Source organism: Zingiber officinale, chromosome 7A (genome assembly GCF_018446385.1).
Source record: "Zingiber officinale cultivar Zhangliang chromosome 7A, Zo_v1.1, whole genome shotgun sequence".
Classification (NCBI taxonomy): domain Eukaryota; kingdom Viridiplantae; phylum Streptophyta; class Magnoliopsida; order Zingiberales; family Zingiberaceae; genus Zingiber; species Zingiber officinale.
Genome location: NC_055998.1, coordinates 21,595,929 through 21,619,680, shown reverse-complemented (window position 1 = coordinate 21,619,680; position 23,752 = coordinate 21,595,929). Strand labels below are relative to the sequence as shown.

At 37.6% G+C, this 23,752-nt stretch overlaps 3 protein-coding genes across 10 annotated transcripts; 1 reads left to right on the top strand and 2 right to left on the bottom strand.

The window, feature by feature from the left end:
* Window positions 1-2,211: 2,211 nt before the first annotated feature.
* LOC121999269 (chaperone protein dnaJ 20, chloroplastic-like) lies at window positions 2,212-2,757 on the top strand. Its single transcript, XM_042553969.1, has one exon. It carries the CDS (start codon window positions 2,212-2,214, stop codon window positions 2,755-2,757), a length of 546 nt encoding a protein of 181 aa, XP_042409903.1.
* Window positions 2,758-10,598: 7,841 nt separating this feature from the next.
* On the bottom strand, window positions 10,599-19,178 carry LOC122001141 (probable ADP-ribosylation factor GTPase-activating protein AGD14). 8 transcript variants are annotated; one of them, XM_042555741.1, is made up of 13 exons: window positions 18,874-19,178; window positions 18,567-18,803; window positions 18,376-18,437; window positions 17,578-17,665; window positions 17,423-17,484; window positions 17,252-17,348; window positions 16,679-17,119; window positions 16,063-16,575; window positions 15,796-15,936; window positions 12,010-12,087; window positions 11,419-11,548; window positions 11,279-11,324; window positions 10,599-11,205 (listed from the first exon to the last, which is right to left on the bottom strand). In XM_042555741.1, the coding sequence occupies exons 2-13, from the start codon at window positions 18,660-18,662 to the stop codon at window positions 11,151-11,153; spliced, it is 1,809 nt and encodes a 602-aa protein (XP_042411675.1). In that variant the 5' UTR covers window positions 18,663-18,803; window positions 18,874-19,178; the 3' UTR covers window positions 10,599-11,150. The 8 variants fall into 8 exon arrangements, with proteins under 8 accessions (XP_042411675.1, XP_042411669.1, XP_042411672.1 ...); XM_042555735.1 differs by having other exon boundaries at window positions 17,237-17,348; window positions 18,869-19,174; XM_042555738.1 differs by having other exon boundaries at window positions 17,237-17,348; window positions 18,567-18,755; window positions 18,869-19,174.
* Window positions 19,179-19,918: 740 nt separating this feature from the next.
* On the bottom strand, window positions 19,919-20,710 carry LOC121999267. The gene has a single exon (XM_042553968.1). It carries the CDS (start codon window positions 20,708-20,710, stop codon window positions 19,919-19,921), a length of 792 nt encoding a protein of 263 aa, XP_042409902.1.
* Window positions 20,711-23,752: the final 3,042 nt, after the last annotated feature.

Here is a 23,752-nt window from a genome sequence, read left to right as displayed (position 1 = left end):
GTCTCCTCTTCCTCTCCATCACTCATCTATAAAAATTATAAAGAATGATGAAAATTCTTCAATTTCTTTCTTGAAAAATAATTCTGATTGAAAAAAAAAAATTGATGTTCCTCAATAAAATATATTAAGAAGGCACTTTGTTTCTATGATTATAATACTTTGGAAGGATAAGGGTAAAGAGAATAACTAGAACGTATATTATTGTTTTAGATAATCTTTAAGAGAAAGTCTCTTGAATTTAACCCATTCACGACTGAATCAAATAACTAGTTATATCTAATTGCTGGTACAAATATGAATAGTTTGTTATTCATTTTATTTCTCATCAAATGACGTTAGTTTAAAAGTAAACTAATTACCAAAAACTCATTCAATTAGGATCGAGAGATTAGTAAACGAAAAGCAAAGAAGAGGACAAAGACATTTAATTCCTCTTATTCAGGAAGCTAAAATATGAGGATATTGTTTATCCATCTCTATTCCCTTTGATCAATTCAGATAAGTTTTTACAAAGAATAAAGCGTCAGCATCTCGTAAAGTAAAACCTATAATTACTTCATGTCCATCATATTCTTATCCACCGAAGCTGAATTGTCATATTTAATTTGAAATGGACAACTATTTCTTTCCACTTGATAAACTGTATAAATCCGTAGCTATCTCCACATAAAATCATGAATTGAAGTTCTCCTGTTTGACATGATCAACAATTAATTTTAGATCAAATGATATGTATCTGAAGATATTCTTATCTTCTTCTGACATCAGCTTTTAGGGTGAGTGGCTGCTCAGTTGCTATCCATGTCTATTTTATTTTATTTTTAATCTTGGTAATCTTCAACGAAGGCATCATTGCTCAAAAACCTTGAATAGCTCTTGCAACCCTTCATGAGCTCAAGGGACCTCAAATCTAATTAAGTGAAGAAGACGAGTTCAATCAAGGAAAAAAATATTAATCTTCTTGTAAACTGTTTGCTTCTTCTTCATTTTTCTAATGTTCTTGTCTTCGCTAAGCATCCATGTTCTTTCTAATGTTATGACTCGTTAATCAAAGCTTTAAGATATAGAAAACGACTCCAAAAGTCAACGTTGTTTGTTCATGAACAAATAAAGATAGATCTGAATAGTTTGAAATAGTAAATCCAACTGGATAATTACAACACATCGACAGTAGTGATGAGCTGGAAGTAGGTATATGTTCAATGCGTGAAGAGCAATCAGCAGATCAGCTTCCGTTCCGTGATATTTGGAGATATAATATATTTATTGTCCAACATTAATTATAAATAAGAGGAGACGGCGCGTTGGACAGATGGCGCGGCTGTTGATCGGAAAAAGACTCTGACTGGCCAAGTTGATATACGCTGGAAGTTACGCTCAAGAGAAGTGAAGAAATGAGTCTATAGATCTGACCGGCTGTAGGGACGGATGAACATATTATGTCCGGCCGGCTATGAGCCTAATCGAGCTTGTTCTAGGAGATCTGACTAGGAAAAGTGGTTCGTTTAGCCGAGTGTACTATGTCTTTGACCATCACATCATCTTGACTTGAATTATCACATGACTTTAACTTCAACCCTAACTTCAGGACCTTAACTTATTTATCGCATCATATATAATATCTGTTAATTATAGTGTTTTAAAATCGATGAATGATTAGTAGTTCTACTAGCAATAAGAGATGAATTCGCCACCGCCATGGCCCTTAGAATCGTCTTTCACTATCGGTATGGAAAAATAACTCACAGAACTTCTTCCGGCGCTAACATGTAAAAAGTGATTGAAAAAACTAACAGGGCATTTGGTATTCGACTGAAATCGATCCAAATCTATTAATAGTTATAGTAAAAAGTAAAATTCTTCGCTCCAGTATCTATCAAAAGGTAAATTGAAAACGAACCCTTGCCCTGTTAACAGTGATCCAACTGCAGCTAAGGCAATAATATTAATTGATGGTTCTAGAAGCTGTGGAAATGGGTGGCTTGATGTGGCCAGTGTTCCTTTTTTTTGTTTATTTTCTTCTTCGAATTTTTATCTTTTTTTAATAAAATGTCCACTTTGAAGTCACCATCAGAGTCCGTGAGCCGCCTCGGTTGGCTTACCGCAAGGAAACTCGATGAAGTCTATAAAAAGGAGGGAGGTTCTTCCAAGCGATTCACTCCAATCTGGTCAGCTCGATCGTTTCCTTGCCAAGCAGCGAACAAATCGATCATGTTTTCGATCGCTTCTCCCGCCTCTCCCGCCGCCGCGGTCGCCACTCCCAGAACCCCTCGGTACAGGCGCAGCGTCTCCGCCTCCGCAGCCATGGTCAGCGCTCCGGTGCAGACCGCCAACATGTACGATCTGCTCTCCGTGTCCCACACCGCGGGGACCGACGAGATACGGAGCGCCTACCGGCGGCTGGCCCTGCTCTGGCACCCGGACGCGTGCCGCTCCGCGGGGGAGGAGCGCCGCTACGCGGAGCGCTTCATGGAGGCGCGCGAGGCCTACGAGGTGCTCTCCGACCCCGTCCGCCGCCGCAACTACGACCTCTCCCTCTCCGGGGACCGCTGGGCCGCCGCCGTCGGCGCCGCCCCGGCCTTCCGCGAGGGCCGCGCTCGCAGGCAGGATGCTGGAGTCACTGCGTTCGGGAACTGGGACCTGCAGCTCGACGGGCTCCGGAGGAGGTCCGCCGTGGCGGAGACCGGCGAGGAGGAGACCTGGGGCAGCCGCTTGCGCCGCGCCCGCGCCGCCCGCAACGCCGAGCAGTTCGTTTGATGGTTGGATTTTGGGATAAATTGGACGGCTGCGATCGTCCAAGTGGTTTGAATCATATCGTGTTTTGTAAAATGAACGATCAAGATCTACGCACCGGCAACTGTAGTAAACCAAGTGATTGTAGATATCAATGAATAAATATTTCAGCTCTTTCTTATATAAAAAAGGAATTTTTTTTCTTGGCAAATTTAAAATTTTAAAAATTAACAAAAAAAAGAGACAATAATAGTTTATTTTGTTAATCAACCTGTCTGAGATCAATACATTCATCTTTGCTGTGTTTCTTTTATCCTATTATGAAAATAACACTGTAATTATATTTTTGGATTAAAAGGTCTGAATAAAAGAAGAAGAAAAACATTTAATTTCTCTTATTTAAGATTTATTTCACCGTCTCTATTCCATTCGATTTTATTTTAGATTGTGTATCCTGATTTATATTTATGATTGAGTTTTCATTCTAATTTGTTTTAGTTTTTTTACCTTTTCTTCTTCCTCCCTCAACCTCAAGATAAAGTAGACTTGAGATAATTTTCTAAATAATAATAAAAAAGGGGCAATGATGATCAGATGGTTAGATAGAAATTATAATTTTGTTTTTTAAGAACTAAATTGTGTTTTCACTCAAGTTAAATTTGAAAAACTTTTGATATTTCTATCAAAGTGTGAGACTCAAACACGATTATAAAGACTTACATTAGAAGCTAACTAAACGTGTCAAGTATCTATTATATGAGATTATAAAGATGACTAAGGCAGCTAATTAGAACCCTAAAAATTGATTAAGAATAAAACCATAAGTAAAAAACTGATCTGTTTTGTTTTCTTCAAGAGAAGAAACGTGCTTCACTAAGTCTTCAAGCTCTACCAGCCAATGGCCTTACTAGTCATTAAATAAGACAAGTCCAATCTTTGACTAAGATTCAATATAAAAAATAATTTCTTTTACGTGAATGTTTATGCAATTCTTGTTTAAACATAAAGATAGTCATTAAACACAACACAAGTTAGTCCAAACCTTCGAGTAAGATTCATTCATATTTTTTTACATATATAATTCTTGATTGAGTATAAAGAAAGAAGCAATTGAAATGGTTAACTGAACCTGCGCAGGTTGCAACTGGCTTTGCAGTATTAGACAATAGAAACTAAACCAATTTTAACTAAAAATTTTACATAGATTTATATATAATTCTTGATTAAACATAATAGAAAGAAGATGGAAAAGGTTAGTTGAACTTGAGCAGGCAGGTGCATAGAGCCAATTATTCATGTAAAAAAATTACTATCTGTTCAGTTCATGTCACAGTAGAGCAGGAAAATTAGGCACAGCTTTAATCCTTGTTAGTGGGGCTTTAAATCCCAAAAAACACACTTATAACTTTTAGTCGCTGATGAAAGTCGCTGATGAAAGGGTTATGACATAGTCGCTGATGAATAATAAGTAGACACTAATAAATATACCTGATTTTCACTATAGGAAAAGCGATCAATTGTTTCGGGAGTGGTAAGTTCTTCAAAAATAGGACAAACTTTCTCCCAAGCATTAGCAAAGGAACCTCCTAGCAATATGAGGAGGACGGGAATGGCAGAAGAACCCGCAGAGAAAGAGGAAGTAGGAATAGAAAGAGGAACAAAAACTAAATAAGAAGAGGGTGAGGAAGGTAAGAATCCAAATTCTGGAATAGATAATGAAAAGGTGAAAGAAACATCACCAGGGGCACTGGTGCTGGAAGAAGGTGAGGCAGGGAAGGTGAGAGAAGGATAGAGCTCAGCCAAAGTAGGTTCGTCAGAAGGAAGGTCGGCAGGAACAAAACCTTCTGAGACAAGTTCATCGGCGGGAAGGATAAGTCTCCTTTTGGGAGGAGGAGCCCTAGTGAGTTTGCGCCCAGGGCGTTTACCAGGAGCAACTTCGGCTATCGATTTACCGGAGCTCACAGGAGATGTAAGCTCGATAACAAGAAGGGGAGTAGTTGACGAAGGAGCAGCCGCCATCGGTGAAGAGGGAGCTGGCAAGGGGATAACAGGAATTTCGCAGAAGGACCCTCAAGAGCCTCCGGAACCACTTGAGAGCTAGATGCCTCAACCAGAGGAATCGGATCTTCAACCGAAGGTGGCAAAGCAATGGCAGCAAGAAGCTCTTGTACCTTCGCACGAATGACGTCCTCTTCCAAACGCAGTTCTTCATCGATTAAAGCAGAATAAAAATTCTCCACTACATAAAAAGAAAAAATGTTTTAGTTAGTTAAAATCAACAAGAAGAAAGCAGGATTTTACTTAAAGAGCCTTGTATAGTAGGCTTGACGGGGCTTAGACCAAATAAGTATAGAAGATCGACTCTCAGCCACTTAGGGATAGAAAGCCGACGACATAACAATTTTTCACTATAAATAGGAAAAGAAGGATGAAGATGAAACTCCCTGACGTCGGGCAAGGGAGGTAAAGAGGATCTCCAGCCATGAGACCAAGGAATGGGTCCTGGAAACTTTATAAAGAAGAAACGAGATTTCCAAACTTTAAGAGACGATGGCATATCCTCAAAAAGGACCATCTTAGTTCAGGATTGGAACAAGAAAACACTAGGCTCCGAACACTTTGGGTAAGAAAACATGAAAAAGTTTTGGGGAGTAGAAGGGATATCTAACAGACGAAATAGCATGTAGGCACCACACAGATAACGAAAGGCGTTAGGAGAAAATTGTTGTAAAGGAATATCAAAATACTGGCTCACTTCAATTAGGAAAGGAGGAATGAGAAACCTTAAACCTCCTATCAATTGATCCTTGAAAAATGTCACGCAATTAGCGGGGGGACGATGAGGATGATCATCTGGTTTCGGGATTAAGATGCTATATTCCCTGGGAATTTCATATTGACGGCGGATGGCGAGTCTAGCATTTTTATCAAAGGAAGAAGACATTTGGACATACCAAGGAGCAATCATTTCCTCAGCCATAGACAGAAGTAAAGACTAGAGGAACATCAAGTTACTTACTGGAAGGAAGAAAGGAGATCGCCGGAAAGCAGTGAGCGCGAGGTTTGATCAAAGACTGTAGCGAGAAAAGAACGTTAAGGCAAGAAAGAAAGGGACAGAATTGATAAGAAGACGAAAAGTTTAGGGTTTGGAGAATACATTCGTTAGATCAAAATACTTTTTTCTCAATAGACGTTGAGGATTATAGAAAAAGGGCAAATGCCCATATGACGCAGCAAAGAGAGAGAATGTGTGTCACATAATCATAAAGGAGTATTTATGTTGGATGCGACAAATCGAATCATGTTGGGGTTGGTAACACCTTATTATACGCCTCCAACATTCTCTTACCATTGAAAAGCCAATTACGAGCAAGGAAATTCTGAAGAGAAGACGTAATTTACTAGGTGTAATAAAGGAAGAGGGATTGAGTTTGACGAAATCTAGGTCAAGGACAAAAAATAATGAAAGTTATTTAGGCATAAAACATAGTCCAAATTGATGTTAGTTTAAAACATAAACTAGCATCGAGCAAAGTAATTTTACTTATTGGTTGGTATAACTTTAGCTACAGTAGATAAGTATAACGTTAGCCATAAGAGGTAAGTATAACATCGGTCCAGATAACCTCGACTATGATAAACAAGAGAATACTTGTTGAAATGACAATGTTTATGATATACAAGTGGATATTGGGCAAAACATCACGTCTATTATTATGAATTAGAAGGATTCAATAAAGTTACCCGATTCAACACAAAAGATTGTTTGAATTTACATTTAGAATCTGATCAAACATTACATTTTCCCCCTCAAAACATTAAACCTCGAAAAGTCAATAAAAGTTACAAACATAGGCTCTCGAGATGCTTAGAAAATTTCAGTCCCATCGGAGTCAAACTTGCCATGGAGCAGAAGTGAAAATATTTTACCAAGCACGAAGGAAGCTTGCTCGGGCGACAGAAGTGGCAATATTTTACCCAGGACAAAGAAAACTATGAAGCAAGGTGGTCTCAAGGGCAAGGGGAAGGGGACAGATCTATTCAGGCTATGGTGCAAAGCTGACTGAAAGAGCCTCTCCCCTGTTCGAGCCCTAGAGCTCTGCTACCAGAGCAACCAATCCTAGCTCGAGGGTAACATGGGCTACGCATTTGTAGCGACATCCCTGGGCTATTGAGTATGTCCTCCGTAAGTAAGGAGGATTCCTCTGAAGCTCGTTGAGTTTCTAGAGCAGTTGCGCCTTCGGTTGGAGATTCTAAATCTCGAGAAACGTCGTTTTTTAGGATGGTTTCTCGAACCATGGAGTTAGCTAAATAAAAAACTTGAATAAACTCATGTATAGATCTCGCCTTGTCCAACAAGAGTCGCCCCCAAAGAGGGGGATCTAAGGCCATACTCTTAGCAGGAAAAGTTGGCGAGGAGGGAAAAGAACTGAGATAGGTGATGAACGAAGAAAGGGTGGTAGCCCTATTTAAAGGATCGTAGGAATCAATGTACTAAGGTTCACGGGATCACTGTACTCAGATTCACAAGATAGTTGTACAAAAAATTTGTAAGGTCACTTCAGTACCCGTGGCAGAGTCACGGGTAAAGAAAAAACAAAATCAGACCTGTGTCTAGTCAGTCGGTTACACCTCCTTCGACTAAACTTGAAGGGAAAGCTAGTGATATGGGTTAGGTTTCATGGATCCCCGGTGAGGAAGGGAAAGGAGATAGCCGAGTTGAGAAGATAGATCAATATCGGCCGGGATATACCTCAAAGGAGGTAGGCCAATATCGATCAGGATATACCTCTGGAGAGGAAGGTCAATATCGGTCGGGATATACCTCAAATGGGGTAGGCCAAATATCGAGCGGGATATACCTCCAGGGAGGCAGGCCAATATCGAGCGGGATATACCTCCAGGGAGGCAGGCCAATATTGAGCGAGATATACCTCCAAAGAGGCAAGCCAATATCGGCCGGTACATATCTCCAAGGAGGTAGGCCAATATCGGTCGGGATATACCTCCAGGGAGGCAAGCCAATATCGAGTGGGATATACCTCTAAGGAGGCAGGCCAATATCGGCCGGTACATACCTCCAAGGAGGTAGGCCAATACCGGCCGGGATATACCTCCAGGGAGGTAAGCCAATATCGAGCGGGGTATACCTCCAGGGAGGTAGACCAATATCAATCAAGACATACCTCCAAGGAGATAGTTCAATATCGGCCGGTATATACCTCCAGGAAGGCAGACTCATATCGATCAAGATATACCTCCAAGGAGGTAGGCTAATATCGGCCTGGATATACCTCCAAGGAGGAAGACTAATATCGGCTGGGATATACCTCGAGGGAGACAGGTCAATATCGAGCGAGACATACCTTCAGGGAGGAAGGCCAATATCGGCCGAGATACACTTCCCAGTGAGTAGGGCAATATCGACCGAGACATACCTTGAAAGAGGTAGACCAATCTAGGCTGAATAATACCTTGAAAAAATATACCAATATTGATCAAGATTACATACTTGATGAAATATAGCCCAGTGCTAGCCGGGATAATAAACCTAGAGGGGCACGGACAGGTATTACCCGAGGAGCCTCGTGAGAGGTAATAATAATTGGCCAAACCTAGTTTAAGTTCAGCTTCGACCGATGCAAGGAACAATGTTATATCAAGCTATCTATGATATAGCAAAAGCAAAAACAAGAGAGGCAAGTAGGAACGATAGATACACTTTAAAATAACTTATGAAACAAAACAGAAGTAAATAAAGTAGGTTAACGAAGATATTTACAGTATGTGATTGTATAACATGTTTTACATATTTGGCGGGAAATGTGTTTTTAGACCTTTCTGCAGGTACTAGACGACAAAGAAGGTATATCTGGGGTACAAAAAAAATTCCTTAAAAGTCATTTACCACAAGTACGCAGCTTATGTCATCCCATAACAAAGTTTAATAAACCGGGGTCCACTTCATGACTACGGAGGTTATATGAAGTGGTATAAAAAGGGGAATCTTCTCCGTTGGTAAGGTAAGTTCACATCACTGCTCACATTCATAACTCTAGTTTTCAACTACTGTTCATCTTCTTCTTCCTTCTTCCACATCAAGAGAGATCACTGACTTGAGCGTCGGAGGGTCTAGCCAGGGATTCTCACGCCGGTCTTATGTCACTGACGATAGTGTTGGTTGGTATCTTGTGCGCAGGAAACCTTGGAAGCTTTGGATCTCAGTTTTCTTCAGTTAGATCTCTCTCTCTCGTCATTGGATCTTCACACAGGGAGGGCATCCGGTGACTCTATTCTCCCCGATCCGCTTTGGGTTTCTCGGATCGGTATTCTATAAGTATTCTTCTTTACCAGCAGTAGATTTTTTCTTCCAGCTCTCCGTTTTATCAAATTTCTCAGACAAGATCAATATTTATGATTGTGTTTTCATTCTAATTTGTTTTTTTTTTTTACCCTTTCTTCTTCCTCCCTCAACCTCAAGACAAAGTAGACTTGAGATAATTTTCTAAATAATAATAAAAAGGGGCAATGAGGATCAGATGGTTAGATAGCAATTATAATTTTGTTTTTTAAGAACTAAATTGTGTTTTTACTCAAGTTAAATTTGAAAACTGTTGATATTTCTATCAAAGTGTGAGACTCAAACACGATTATAAAGACTTACATTAGAAGCTAACTAAACGCGTCAAGCATCTATTATACGAGATTATAAAGATGACTAAGGCAGCTAAGACGATGAGAAGAAGACAACTAGAACTCTAAAAATTGATTAAGAATAGAACCATAAGTAAAAAACTGATCTGTTTTGTTTTCTTCAAGAGAAGAAACGTGCTCCACTAAGTCTTCAAGCTCTACCAGCCAATGGCCTTCTTAGTCATTAAATAAGACAAGTCCAATCTTTGACTAAGATTCAATATAAAAAAAATAATTTCTTTTACGTGAATTGTTATGCAATTCTTGTTTAAGCATAAAGACAGTCATTAAACACAAGTTAGTCCAAACTTTCGAGTAAGATTCATTCATATTTTTTTACATATATAATTCTTGATTGAGCATAAAGAAAGAAGCAATTGAAATGGTTAACTGAACCTGCGCAGGTTGCAACTGGCTTTGCAGTCTATTGAACAATAGAAACTAATCCAATTTTAACTAAAAATTTTACATAGATTTATATATAATTCTTGATTAAACATAATATAAAGAAGATGGAAAAGGCTAGTTGAACTTGAGCAGGCAGGTGCATAGAGCCAATTATTCATGTAAAAAAATTATTATCTGTTCAGTTCATGTCACAGTAGAGCAGGAAAATTAGGCACAGCTTTAATCCTTGTTAGTGGGGCTTTAAATCCCAAAAAACACACTTATCACTTTCAATCATGGAGTCAAGAAGATAAAGAAGAAAAATGAATAAAACTGATAAATAACATAACGTAAAAGAAGTCGACGAGATCTAATAATTGAGATATTGCAACTAGTGCTGCAGGAGCCTTTTATTATCCATGATGATCGCACCATGATCATGCGCTCCTAATGCTCACAATCATGTCAAAAACTAGTGATGGTGTGAAAACCCAAATTTACCGGCAAAATGATACAAAAGGTAATCAACTCACAAAGAAAGGGACTCCATATTAAAGACAATTATTGCAACTTATTTTCCAACCTTGATTTGGCTTGACTTTGTACAAATTTCCACCACAATTGGTTGCAGCTTTCCTAATCAACCCCTTTTGATTCGCCAATAGAGATCTCTGTGCACTAGCCGCCTAAAAACTGGGACATCGACTCATCACTTGAAAAGTTTGACAAGTTAAGCATACAACGATTGACTGAGACAGAAATTTGAAAGCAATGAGAACCAATAATTAAACAATGGCAACTAACTGACATAATAACAATCCCAGAAGCTATTGTGTTTCAGACCTGGGTATTACAATTCTTCCCTACAAGAATTCAATACAGGAAAACCAAACAGCAAGGTTAATGTTACATCATGATGATTAAGATGTTGTCTTCTGGAACACAAATTTTGACTAAACTACTAGATGCCTCTAGGAAAAGCTCTCAGATTAGAAGTCTTCGGGCAAGAAGATAGCTCAGCATGCAACTGCTTTCTGGTACAAGTACAACCCAATCTCAAATCAACTGTGAAAATTTTCATGTGTCGAGCAGGCAGTGCTTTCAGAACCACTTCCACTTGATAAATCTTGTAACCAACGATCAAACATATGAGATAGACCTCGATGAGTTAATCATATGACCTTCAGATTTGATTTTATGGCACGAGGTTTGAATAGAAAAAGGCATCAACATAGGTGCTCCTTTCTGTGTGCCGGATACCACAATGATGTATAAACAACATTGAATATCAGGATGAGTCAAGGTAACCTTCTTAAGTAAAGAGATTCCCTCTAAACTTAAGCAAAAGGGTTTCCCCCAATTGACGCCAAAGAGCCTTGTGAAGTTATCTCCCTGGTAAGACCAACAAGACTGAGTTACTTTTGAAAAGCACAAGAGCAGACTAAAGGGATTCACAAAACCATACCGCAACTGAGAGCTTGGCATTTCCCCTCCATTATATTTAAGACTTCCTGAAGAGGAGTAGGCAGTTTTAATAGTGAGGCATAGAATCGGCAGTTTTAATACTGAGGCATAGAATCATTAATCATTTCACTGAAAGCCTACCTTGAGGTATAGGTGGTACATATGGAGCATCTGGATTCTGGGGAAACCATGTTTGAGGGAATCCACCAAGTAAATCTGTATGCAACAGTGAATTCGGCAAAGTATTTTGCAATTGGCTCATGTCCAGAAACTGCAAAGAATGGCAAGGGTTAAATAATAGGCCTCATTCATAATCAAAACTGAGATTTCCAATATAGATGATTGAAGCTTATTATAAGCATGTCCATTCTAATGAACCAGTTACTAACCATTCAAATGACAAAGCTGCAACAGTTAGTCAAATCCACATGGTTTGAACTATATTGAATAAAGAAACAACTTCCAACTTGGAAGACATACTAGCTCAACAACAAAATCGAGTAATAACAGAATGTGAATTGAAAACCAAGTCCTCACAAATTGAACCAACAGTAAGCTGCCAACCAAACCATCTAGAACTTTTTCCTTAAGCATCTGTACTCAAAATCCGCCCCCATGCTTCCTTCACTTATTTAAAATTTTAATTTAGTCATGGTATGATAACAACTTGAGATTATAAAAAAAGACATGCTCTGAACAAAAACATTTTACATCATTTTTATGATCACTGACCTTATTATTCACATCAAACTCTGAATCAAATGGAAGATCAAATGGATTTGTAGATTTTCTTTCTTGAATAACTCCTCCCTGTAATCATATTGACAATTTTGTTGAGCAAAGACAGTTTTTTTTTTTTTTGCCTACGTATAAACCACTAAGTAACAAGCAACCATCAGCAATATTAGTAATTGCAAATGTCAATTTTTAGTTATTTAAATACTAAACAAAGATAAGCAACACATATAACACAAAGATACCAAAATATAATAATGCATGTTAACCAACCAACACAATTTCTCTAGACGAAAATTTACACTTTGAACTATCAACAATAGAATGTGTTTATTGCTAGATTATTTAACTAAAACTAGTTTAATCAAATCATATTAACTTGGATATGGCTTGGAATTCGACATACTAGGAAGTGATTTATCCTAAATAATCTTAATGTAGCCATAAGCAGATGTGATGCAGTCACTTATTGCATAGGCATGTGGTTTAATCTTCCAAGAAAAGCTGTATATTCCCAATATGCATTAATCTTCTAAGATAGATGTATATTCCCAATATGTTTCCAGTTTGTATTTATTTCCACCTTGCCACTATACATAAATACTGCTTGCAGATATTATGATGATTCCATCACCTTGGTAATGACATGGTAACGAATAGAATATTTGCCTACTGCAATTCTACTAAATCTTTGTTGATAGAGAAGGTAAGAGTGTTAGGAGCAAATTCAGAATAAATAAAATAGAGAAAAATTTGGAATTATATGACCTTCAAATGCAGAAAAGAAAATAATATGGGATCTATCCATCCTTTTATTGTTTTGGATAGTCAATGATCTATATCTTTTATACATTTTAGAGCGGAAAATAACCAAGTTAATAGAGAACAAAGACAGTGAATCGAACCAAAAAGGTGAGTGTTCCAGGCAGTCTGACCCATTGCAAGCACAAGTTGAAACAATCATCAATGGGAATGGGCTGCACGGTTATATTGACCAATTCACACCAATCAAACTTTTAGAATTGTACAAGCTCGCCCTTTTTAATCATTTGATCTTGGGAATCTATTTGTTTATGCTGATTGAAGGTGCTCCATCAAACCCCACCTAATACTATTAAGCCTATAAAAAACATGTAATGGAAAGCACACAAAATTGGCGGACAATCAATCAAATTTTGAGCTTTAGCCTCAATGATATCCATAAGCAAGTTGTGGGTCATCAATCCTCCAACAAGATGGTGCTCTGGAGCTTTGAACACTTAGTGAGATAGTGGTTTACTTTATATTGATTTATACGTCTTCTTCTCAAGATAATTAAAACCACAGGTGACTGATTTATTGATGTATTGTTCCAGAAGCTTTAATTGTTATTTTAATGGTGATGTGCATAAGTCTTAAATTTCATTATTTTTGTTTTGAGCTGCTTAAGTATCAGAGGTCTATATCATGTTGAATTTTTTTAATCTTAATTATAGAATAAGTTCAAATGTAGTTTAGTACATCCAGATTTTTTTTTTTACCTAGGACCTCATAATACTACATATTTCTAAATATTTCATATTTTTCCATTATTTAGCGAATAGTAGTTGCAGGTATTTTTCTGCACACAATCTAATCTTTTTTCCGTCCATTTCTTAGTTCCATTTCAAAAATTTCAGCAGATTAAAACTGTCAGAAAATCTATAAAAAGGTGACTATGACATAGTGAACAAAAGTCCATCACACTGGTTTTTATTTGTACAACATATTATTCTTTGCTTCCTACTTGTCCTTTCCTGTATTGAATTTCATCTGGCTATTTCACTTGAACTGGCCTTGATCTAATGAAGCTGACTAGGCCACAAGACACATTGTATAAGCAAATAAATAGATCAAGAAACTAGAAAGATACAAACGAGAGTTCAACTAAGCAGAGTTAGGGTGCCTTAATTGCCTTTAGACAATTCAACCACCCATCAGGAAAAAAAATAGTGGATGGGCATTGTGCATTCCCATGGCTAAACTTCATATTCACCTACATATGCCTCTACAAGACTCAATTTTGAGAATTTTACACAAGGTCCTATGCCTATGGGACCGCATATCACCCATAAGTACACACAACTAGGAATACTCATAGATTCCATTGGTCTTGTAAGTTGTCACACACACTAGGAGTATAAACCCAAAGTTAGGAATGTGCATAAGTATGAGAATGTGTCTGAAAATGTTAATTGAGTAGCTGTGCACAACTATTGTCCTTGATACCAGTATCCCACTACATGAACAAGATAAACATTAGGTACTATGACCTTGTAGGACAAGTAAATTACCATTGCCAGGCTCGATAAGAAGTGGTAGATTTTTACCTGACTCTGAACATTACAGTGGTCAGGCATATGATGCAGGTATGCTTCAGAGACAAATCCATTAAATCCTTGGAAGAATGCATTCTATCCTCACTGACTCATTGGGCAGTTGATTACTCTTAGATAGGGTGGTCAAAAATAAACCTGACCCGAGTCAACCCGAAAAAAATCAAGTTCGGATTGGGAGTTTTTGGATTCGGGTTGGGAATTTTCGGATTCGGGTTGGGGGTTTTGGGGTTGGTTTAGTTTTGGGTCAAGTTGGCGTTAACCCAGGTTGACCCATAGTTGACCTAAATGTAGGATTTAGCGGTTTTTTGGGGAGTTTAAATCAAATTTTATTTTAAAAATTAAGATGTTTTATGTACATAAATAACATAATGTAGTATAACAATGATAAAATATTAAGATAAAAGTGAAAAATTATAGGGAAATAACACACAAAAAAAATCAGGTTGGAGTTGGGTGAGTTATTCGGGTTGGGATTTTTTTTGGCTATAACCGATCTTCAACATGATCCGAACTCACCCAACCCACCAGAATTTACACCCCTACTCTTAGATAAGGTTCACAGACTATCCACAGCCACAGGTACATGAGCATATTTAATAATAAGGTCATGAGACTAATGCTTACGAGAATCCTCTTATTTGAGTAAGTTGAGTTATTCTTGTTATATTCTTTTTACACCTCTCAACCCTCAATCTTTTACTTGTCCAAGTTACTAATTGTTATGATTAGGATATTCATGATATGTATAATGAGATTAAATGTATTTTTGCCTAGAGCAATCAATCATATAAATCTTCCTAGATAATAGATAGGTTGAGACTTGAGAGTGCACAATAAGAAGAGCAATGAGATAGCCACTTAGAAAACCAAAGGAGCTGATAGTTATGTTGAGGCTTTTCTATCCTTTCACTGGGGTCACTAATGGACTTGTCTCAAACAACAAACCAAAAAATGAGTTTAGGGGAGATCCAGCCTATGTTAAGCAATGAATAAAGCAACAAGTCAAAATGATACTTATGAATGATCTTTAAAAGAAGTATAGCATGTTTTTTGAGTGAGAAATCCTCTGTCTACCAATGATCCATTGATTGTTTCTCAATGCTTTAGTTGCTTGTTTTAACAATGATGTTTATCACATTTATTAAGTTTCACAGTTCTTGAATTATTTGGATCTACAATGTTCACTTATTTGAAATTCTAGTCCGCATTAATGTTGAGTACTTCCAATTCAAATCTTAGAGCAGATTTGGATTTTCTCCTCTCTTGAACTATTTATACAACTAAATCAATTGTGCACTACGATCAACAGATTCATGTGATCCCTTGCTAACTCATCTCAACAAATTCCTTCATATGTTCATAAGAAACCCCTAACATACAATTCTGATGAACATAAGCTTGCAAGCAACATTACAACAAAAAGTACCTCTTGATCTTTTAAATTGGTATATAAAACCTCAGATGCAATTAGATCATGTGCCAAAACTTGTGCTTCACTAGTTTGTGAAATATTCTGAAAAGATGTTGGTTGAAAACCTCCTTCGGAAAGACCAAAAGCATCCCAAGTCTGAAAAAAATAAGAGAACAGATATAACTGAGCGTCATAGGTGAATTATTTCATGTATAATCAGAAAAATCATTAAACAAAATAATATGCCTAGGGAAGTCAATTTCCTATCAACATGCATCTCACCTGAGAATTATCAACAGCCACAGATGGCATACTATCCCAATCTTGGTTTTCAAAAAATAAGGAAAGACTATCACTTGTGTTTTTTGGAAAGGGATGGATATTCGCCTGAGAAACTACAGGAGGGCACAGGTTTAGTTCAGAAGATGTGTTGGCTTGATGAGGTATGTCAAATGTGGCCCACCCTACACCTTGAGAGAATGGTTTGGAAATTTCTTTCACTTCTGAAATGATTGTAGATGAAGGTTGTTGATTAACAGCAAACAAATCTGTAAATGAATCCAATGAAGGAACTGGTTGTTCCATAATTGATGGGCTAAAAGAATCTTGACTCCCAATATGTGTTGAAACAGAAATATGAATCAAAGATGGAGTAACTGATATCTCTGAATGCTTGGGTAAAGAAGAATTCTCTGGCTGCAGAACAAGATCAATTATGTTACTTGAACTAGATGGAGTAAAAGATGAAACAGAATTGCTGTCAAAGGATCCAAAGCTACTTGATGATGCAGTCCTCTGGACAAAGAACAAAGAATAGTATTAGATTTCCACTGTAATGTGTGTTTCTTATCAAAAGAAACAAGTAATGTATTAAGTAAAGACATCATGGTAACATGACCTGCGAACGTTGGAAACCATCTGAATTCATTCCATTGTTTCCACCTGAATAGGGGTTCAATACAGGGGGGTGTTTATCTTGAACTAAGATATCCCTTACTTGTAACGTAGGACTGCTATGACCATTATCCTGAATATTGAGAGACTGGCTATCATATATTGATGAATCTGCCCCACTTGTAACAGAGCAATCTGAATTCCTTGAATTAGGAGTCTCATTACCAAGTCTATCCTGGGGTTGCTGCATACCCTGGTAAGCTGGACTGTACATGAAGCTAGAGAATTTGCCTTCATAAAGACTGTGATCAGAACCAGGTTTTCTCGTTAGAATTCCCATCTTTTTACCTCTATATTTTTCTTCATATTGGTCTTCATAAGGTGGACTTTGTGAAAATGAATGGTAAGAACTAGCTCTCCTATGATCCTCATGGTTCTTGTGGTTCTGTAGTGTAAAAGGACAAGCAAGGAAAATATCACTAAAACATAAGAAATTCTTATGCCAAATACAATAAGCACAATTGCATTAAATATCAGGAAAGCTGAGGGAGAGAGAACTAACGTGGTTGGAGATTACTTGTATGTCTCTAGGTGGCTTGTCAAAGGATCTTGTGCTAGCATATTTCTTATCAACATAAACACTTTTGATGAACTCTCTAAGCTTGTCAAGGTTGCTGTAACATTTATCCATATGCAAATATTAAGGATGTGAAACACAAGAAAGTGGTAAAGTAGGTTCTCTATTTACCTACTATCAGGCAGCTTTGATAGCTCAGTGTCCCAATCCGCTAAGAATATCTCTCTAGCACGCTGCAAAAGGGGAAAAAGAGAAAAAAAAAATAATTTAAAAAAAAAAGTGTATAGCTTATTTCAGACAAATAGTAGCTGAACTTTATATGCGACCTGATTGCCTCCTCTTTGTAAAGCCTCAACCTCTTGAGAAGTAAATTTTGCCATAGATATAGACTTAACTCGATGAGTAAATTCACGGCTGTAATATAAGAATACATAAAGCATCAAAAGCTAGAAACTAATGGTGACTGTAACATATGAGAAGCCACATAGCTACTCATGAGAAGAACAAGCAAATCAACTACTGATTGTCAAGGAATGTATTTCATGGTAGAACTACTTTTGCTTTAGGTTCTATTCGCAGTTCATAAATATGATAATCAAAGTTCATGGAAAATTCCTCAAGAAACTCTAAATTCCTGTTTCATTAGTGTACAAGGTTAGATCAAATCAATGTGGTATTAACCCTTGCGATCAAATTTATTTTTGGTTTAGGATTAAACAAAGAAGTAGCTCTAAATTTGAGAATGGTTTTCTCTGTTATACCCATTGGTAAACTCGAAAAGTTCAATGAAATGAATCCAAAATGTCTGAAGTTATTAGATGATACTTATTAAATATCATCTAAAGATAAAATTAAGAATCTTCATACAGTTGATTTAAAAAGATATGAGTGACGTTTTTGCTAAATTACTGCCCATAGCATACGTTCAGTAAATGTAGCCTTTAATGTGGGAGGTTGCAAGCCATAATCCTTTAGTTACCAGGACACAGGTTACTCAAAAGTTAAAATTACATCTTCCAAAAGCAAAAAACAACCGCACCGATTTGATGACAAGAAACAAAACAGAAAGACAAGAAGCAAATACAATCACAAGGTAAGACACAATGAATCCATGAATCACTCACTGTATTCCACTGCAAGTAACGCAAATAAAAGTCCAAAAGTTAATGCACACGTACTGCGGACCCTGGAATTCGAAATGAAGATCGAATCAGCCAAAACAGTAGCAACAGCCACAACAAAAATGATCTCCCTAATCTACACACTCAAAGAGATCTAGAGAGAAAAAAAATAGAGCTATCGAAAGGAACCCTACCAGGCTGTTGCAGTTGATGCACTTCCTGTTTGGAGGAAGCTTGAGGAGGCCTCTGATGACCTTCTCATTCCTCTCATCCTCCTTCTTAGTAGTCATCCTCCGTGTCTCAACCAAAAGACGTGCCTTTCCAGCTCGAATACAAAGCCCTGGGACAGCAAAACCTAATCTTGGGGGAAGACAGCCAGCACACTGTCACGATCCAGCCGATGGAAGAAAAAAAACACGCACACACAAAACCTAGGAGACAAATTTAGGGCTTCACGACAAGGAACCAAAAAATTCAGCTAAAAGCAAAGAATCACCTAACTCGTAAGGAGAGCAGATTCGAGGGATCAACAGCCAGTGAAAATGGACGGTGCAGTGGTAATTATAGCAAGCGAAGTGGCCAAGAATTGGAATCGACCCCGATTCTTAAAAACAAAAACAAAAAAAAAAAACATGTTGCTTAAATGCTGAATCTGGAATTATGTTCGGTAAATTGAAGTCGTTTTTAGGTGACTGCTTAGGTAATTGTAGCAATTGAATGGTAGCGGTAGCGGTAGCGGTAGCGGTGGCGGCGGCGGCGGTGGCGGTGGGTCCGGTGAAATTTTATACAATGGTGTGGCCGAACAAACAACTGTGCAAGGAACACCTAGTGAATAAGTTTAGTTTAGCTCATTTCTACTATTTTTATATACTACACTGTTTAAAAAATCCCCGCCTAGCATTGTGTAGACGGTCGGTGGAAGCGCCCCACCTTTTGCCAAGGCGGCGACGATAGACAGCGACGCATTAATCAGCTGCCTAGATATCGTAGCCCGCAGCCTCCTCCACAGCACCCGATTTTTTTAACGTAAAAAATTAGCCGAATCTATGTTAGAGCATCCACGATAGATCCTATTAACAGTTTTTTTTTATTATCATATTTGAATCATATCAAAAAGTTAAAAATTTCATATCTTTTATCACTATAAAAAAAATCTCTTAATAACTCCCTCATCAGTCATACACTTTTCATTATATATAATTCTCATTTTCTCCTTCATATTTTACATTATACACCATTAATTTTTTATAAAATTTAAATTTATAAATTGCTAACATGAAATAGCATTAATAATTAAAAAAAATACATAAATATTATAGTACATCAAATAAAAAGACATAAATTATAATAATAGTCCTAAAAATAAACGTAAACTCATCTACATCAAGTCATGTCTCTGTTTAATTTTTTCCACCATTTTCTCATATAAATAAAGTTGTCCTGGTGTCATCTCACTAGTATCCTTCATAAGAATTTCATAATCCTTATGAAAGATCTCGACTTCCCGCAAAGCCATTTTTTAAATTTGATATTCTTTAATATCTTGTCATTCTTTGTCGATGCTATGTTCCATTGTGTCGCCCTCTCTGCCTTTAGATTTACCTTTTCTCTTCGCTGCCTTTTGCCCTATAGGACGAATGCGGACTTCAGAGTCATCTAAATCAACACTTGTATTTGGATTTGATGTTGAAGTGTTTCCCCCTGATTCGGATGTCCTTGCCTTCTTGTTAGAGTAATGAGTAACTGATTGTGGAGTATATTTCTCATATTCTTTGAGAACCCTCCACACATGCATATACTTAAAATCCTTGCCTTTGTTGTTGGCTTTCCACATATTCAATGCATTCTCCAACACATTCTCGTCACTCCAACCGCTTTGCCGATGAGTATAAAAATTATTATAAGTTGCAGAAAATTCATTTACCATTGGTGTAAACCTATAATAATGTGATTTCAGCCGCTGATAACTTCTCGTCATAGATCCAGTGGGCCGATGTTTGTTGTAGTGATCAGCTATACGTTTCCCAAAAGCTTGATCCGTCTGGTCATTACCAATGACTGCATCAGTGCTTATAGTTGGCCATGACTTCGCAAGGACCACATCTTCATAGAGAGACCAAAATCTTCGTTTCGATTCATTTTCCTCCAGCTCAACTTCACACTCCTCTTGTGATGAGTGTGGTGGCAACTGAGTTGCAGGAACAGATGATGGTGTTAGAGATTCTTTGTCGCTGATAGATGGATCAATAGTTGCCCTTCTTGATTCATTCAAATGTATGACAGGTGGTTGAGTAGGAGAAAATATGTAAGGATAAGGCATCCCAAGTTGGCTACCCATTGCTGACCAATCTTGGGATGGATACATACCAAATGGAGCTAGGGCGGCCTTACTTGGATTCCACGGCTGCAAAAAATTTTGAGAACTTTGGGAATTTGAAAATTTTGGAGAATATTGTGGAACATATGAAATATTTTGAACATTTGGAGGATATTGTGGGTGAGAAAAAATATGAGGATATTAGATATTTGGAGGAGTGCGAGTATTTTGATATGATAAATTTCCTTCCGTATTTGAAGAATTCAAAAGATTCGTAAAGGAAGTATTGAGATTTTCATCCATCTCGAATACAAATAGGGAATGAAAGGAAGAAATGAGTTGAGAGCAAAGATTGCAATGGAATGAATAAAATTGATCCCATATTTATAGATTTTTTTTATATATTAAATAATAAAATTAAAACGTTGAACAATGGTTAAAAATTAGCCGTTGTTCAACGGTATGCAATCGATAACCGTTGCCTTCTCGTGCATTCTTTTTTTAATTATTAAAAAGATTAAAATATAAAAAAATAAAACCAACGAAGAAGCGGCTCTGTAACGACGAGCCACTTTTTTGTTCGAGTGAAAAACCTCCCTCCCACTATGGGAGGGAGGTTTCTCCCTCATGACACGCCCGCAGTGGGAGCTCTGAAGGAGCTCCCACTGTGGATGCTCTTAATCGATTCGGTAGGATCTTCACGATAAATAGAATCGTGTTGAATCAATCTGATTTGGTTGATCGATTCGATAAAGTTTTGTTTGTCGTAAAAATTCTGTCAGATCATCGGATCAATCAACTAATCGATTCGGTTAATTTTTCATAACAAACTTCTTCCCCTTGATTTGATCACTTAATCGATTCAACACTACCAATAAATTAAGAAAAAGACAGAAAACATGGATTTATAATTATAGGATTCTATTTTAAACTTTTAATCAGGATTTTTAATCGTCTTAAACCCTAAACCTCATCGTCTTCTCCCTCCTCTTCTTCTTCTTCATTCCATTTTCTTCTCCAACTTACCCTAGTTGCTAACTCTTCTCCCTCCTCTTCTTCTGAAAAAATTAATGAGCAACAAGGAGCTTGCTGTCCTAGCCTCTTCGTACTTCAATCTTCATCAAGGAGTTTGCTATCGTCAAGGCTGCCAAGTGCCAACAAAGAAAGGAAAGCATCCCATATTCCTTCATTTCCTGCCACAATTGTAGACAGCTTTTTCTTTTATTAGATTAGTAAAATTTTATGTTTGATAAATGATAATCATTGTGACAAATAGAACCCTGCTAAATTAATCAACTGGTCGATTCGACGTGTTAAATCAATAAATTGATCGATTTGACATATTAAATCAATTAGCTGATCAATTTAACACGATTCTATTTATCGAAAAAATTCTATCGGATCAATCAACTGATTGATCCGGTAGGATTTTTTGAAAAAAAAAATCTATCTAGACAGCTGCCTAGATGCCTAGGCCTAGGTGGCAGGTAATCGTCCGCCTATCGCCTAGAGTTTTTTTTTTTTTTTAACAATGATATAAAAAAAAATTATTGCTTACCGATCATGCACAAATTATGATTTATTGTAGTGTAATATCAATTATGACTGATCCATCGATATAGCTGGTCACCCAGAAGCTCCAAATTAGGAAAATATGAAGTTGATTGTAGTAGCCAATTAGCATATCTCTAGTATAAAAGATTGTTTTTCATCTTCTTCGTCTTCTGTTTTTTTAGCAAAGTTTCATCTTGAATTGTGATAGCGGTTGTGACGGCACAAGATCTACACACGTGAGTGAGACAATTGTAGCGAGTGAAAAAAAATTAATCAAATTAGATAACATCAAACTTGAGATGATTAATTTGACCCCACATAAATAGCGTCCCATAATTACAAGCCTCATTTAAAAAAAAAAAATTATAAGTATGCTGTAATTGGGAATGTCTGGAAGATAATTAAGTATCCTTACAGTTGAACTATAGCCTAGGGACACAAGTGAGTGCGACAAGAAGCATGGATTGGAAGTTCATGAGGTCATTCTTGCACTTGGTGCTGACTCCATTGAAATTTAAGGAAGAGACTGTCAGCGGAAGAAAGAGTGCTGGGAGGAATGGGACGAATAGAGTAGAGGAATTAAATTGAGAGTTTATGGTTTTTAGATGACAATTTGGAGATAATTTTTTTTATTTAACAAATAATGAACTAGATAATGTCGAACCTGGGCGATCAATTTAATTCTTTTAAAAATTTTCAGCCAAAAATTCAGTATCTCCTAATTGTACGTCCTATTTAAAGGAAAAATTTATATAAATAAATCATAATTGAGGATCGAATCATAAATACCTAAATGACAAATATAATCCCTGGCGCTCATAATTTTTTTTTACTTACGTTGACTGATTTTCTTTACTTAAGTTTGTTGATAAGGAGTTTGAGTCACACCTCCAGCTACCTCTGTCACGTTTGATCTCATCCGGAAGCTGAGTCGGATGAAGGCGGGCCTTGTTATACTGGAAGTTGACAGAAAGTCGCTGAAGAGTTGAATCTACCGGGTACCTCCCTGGAAAGGTTCGTACGGGCGGCTGACGGCGAGAGGTGACCAGGACGATGACGCTGTTGCTCTGCGCACACTCAGACGAGTCCATGAGTCGTTAGAGACCAGAAACCAGGGAAAAAGTCCCCGGGTCAGGCCCTCCGACGCTCAAGTAAGGTACTTTTTCCCTAGAAATCAGAGAACCAGGACGAAAAGTAAAGACTAGTCAGAAATGACGAGTGAGCGTACCTACATAAGGGACAAGACATCCCTTTTTATACTGCTACGAAAGTTTTTGGGCCTGACGGGTGTCAGGGAATGTCGGCTGTCAGGCTTTGTCTGGCGGTGATTGACACGTGACTCTTCTTAATAGGCTGGCGGCAAAACCGAAGATGCATTGAGCCCCGACTGTTAGCATATTCCCTGCCCCCCTGATTATTCTCTGACATTCTCTGACAAGTGATTACGATTCCTTGGCTTGTTTATCCCGTAGTGTCTGAACGACGAACCTGCCTTCCGAGATCTGTACC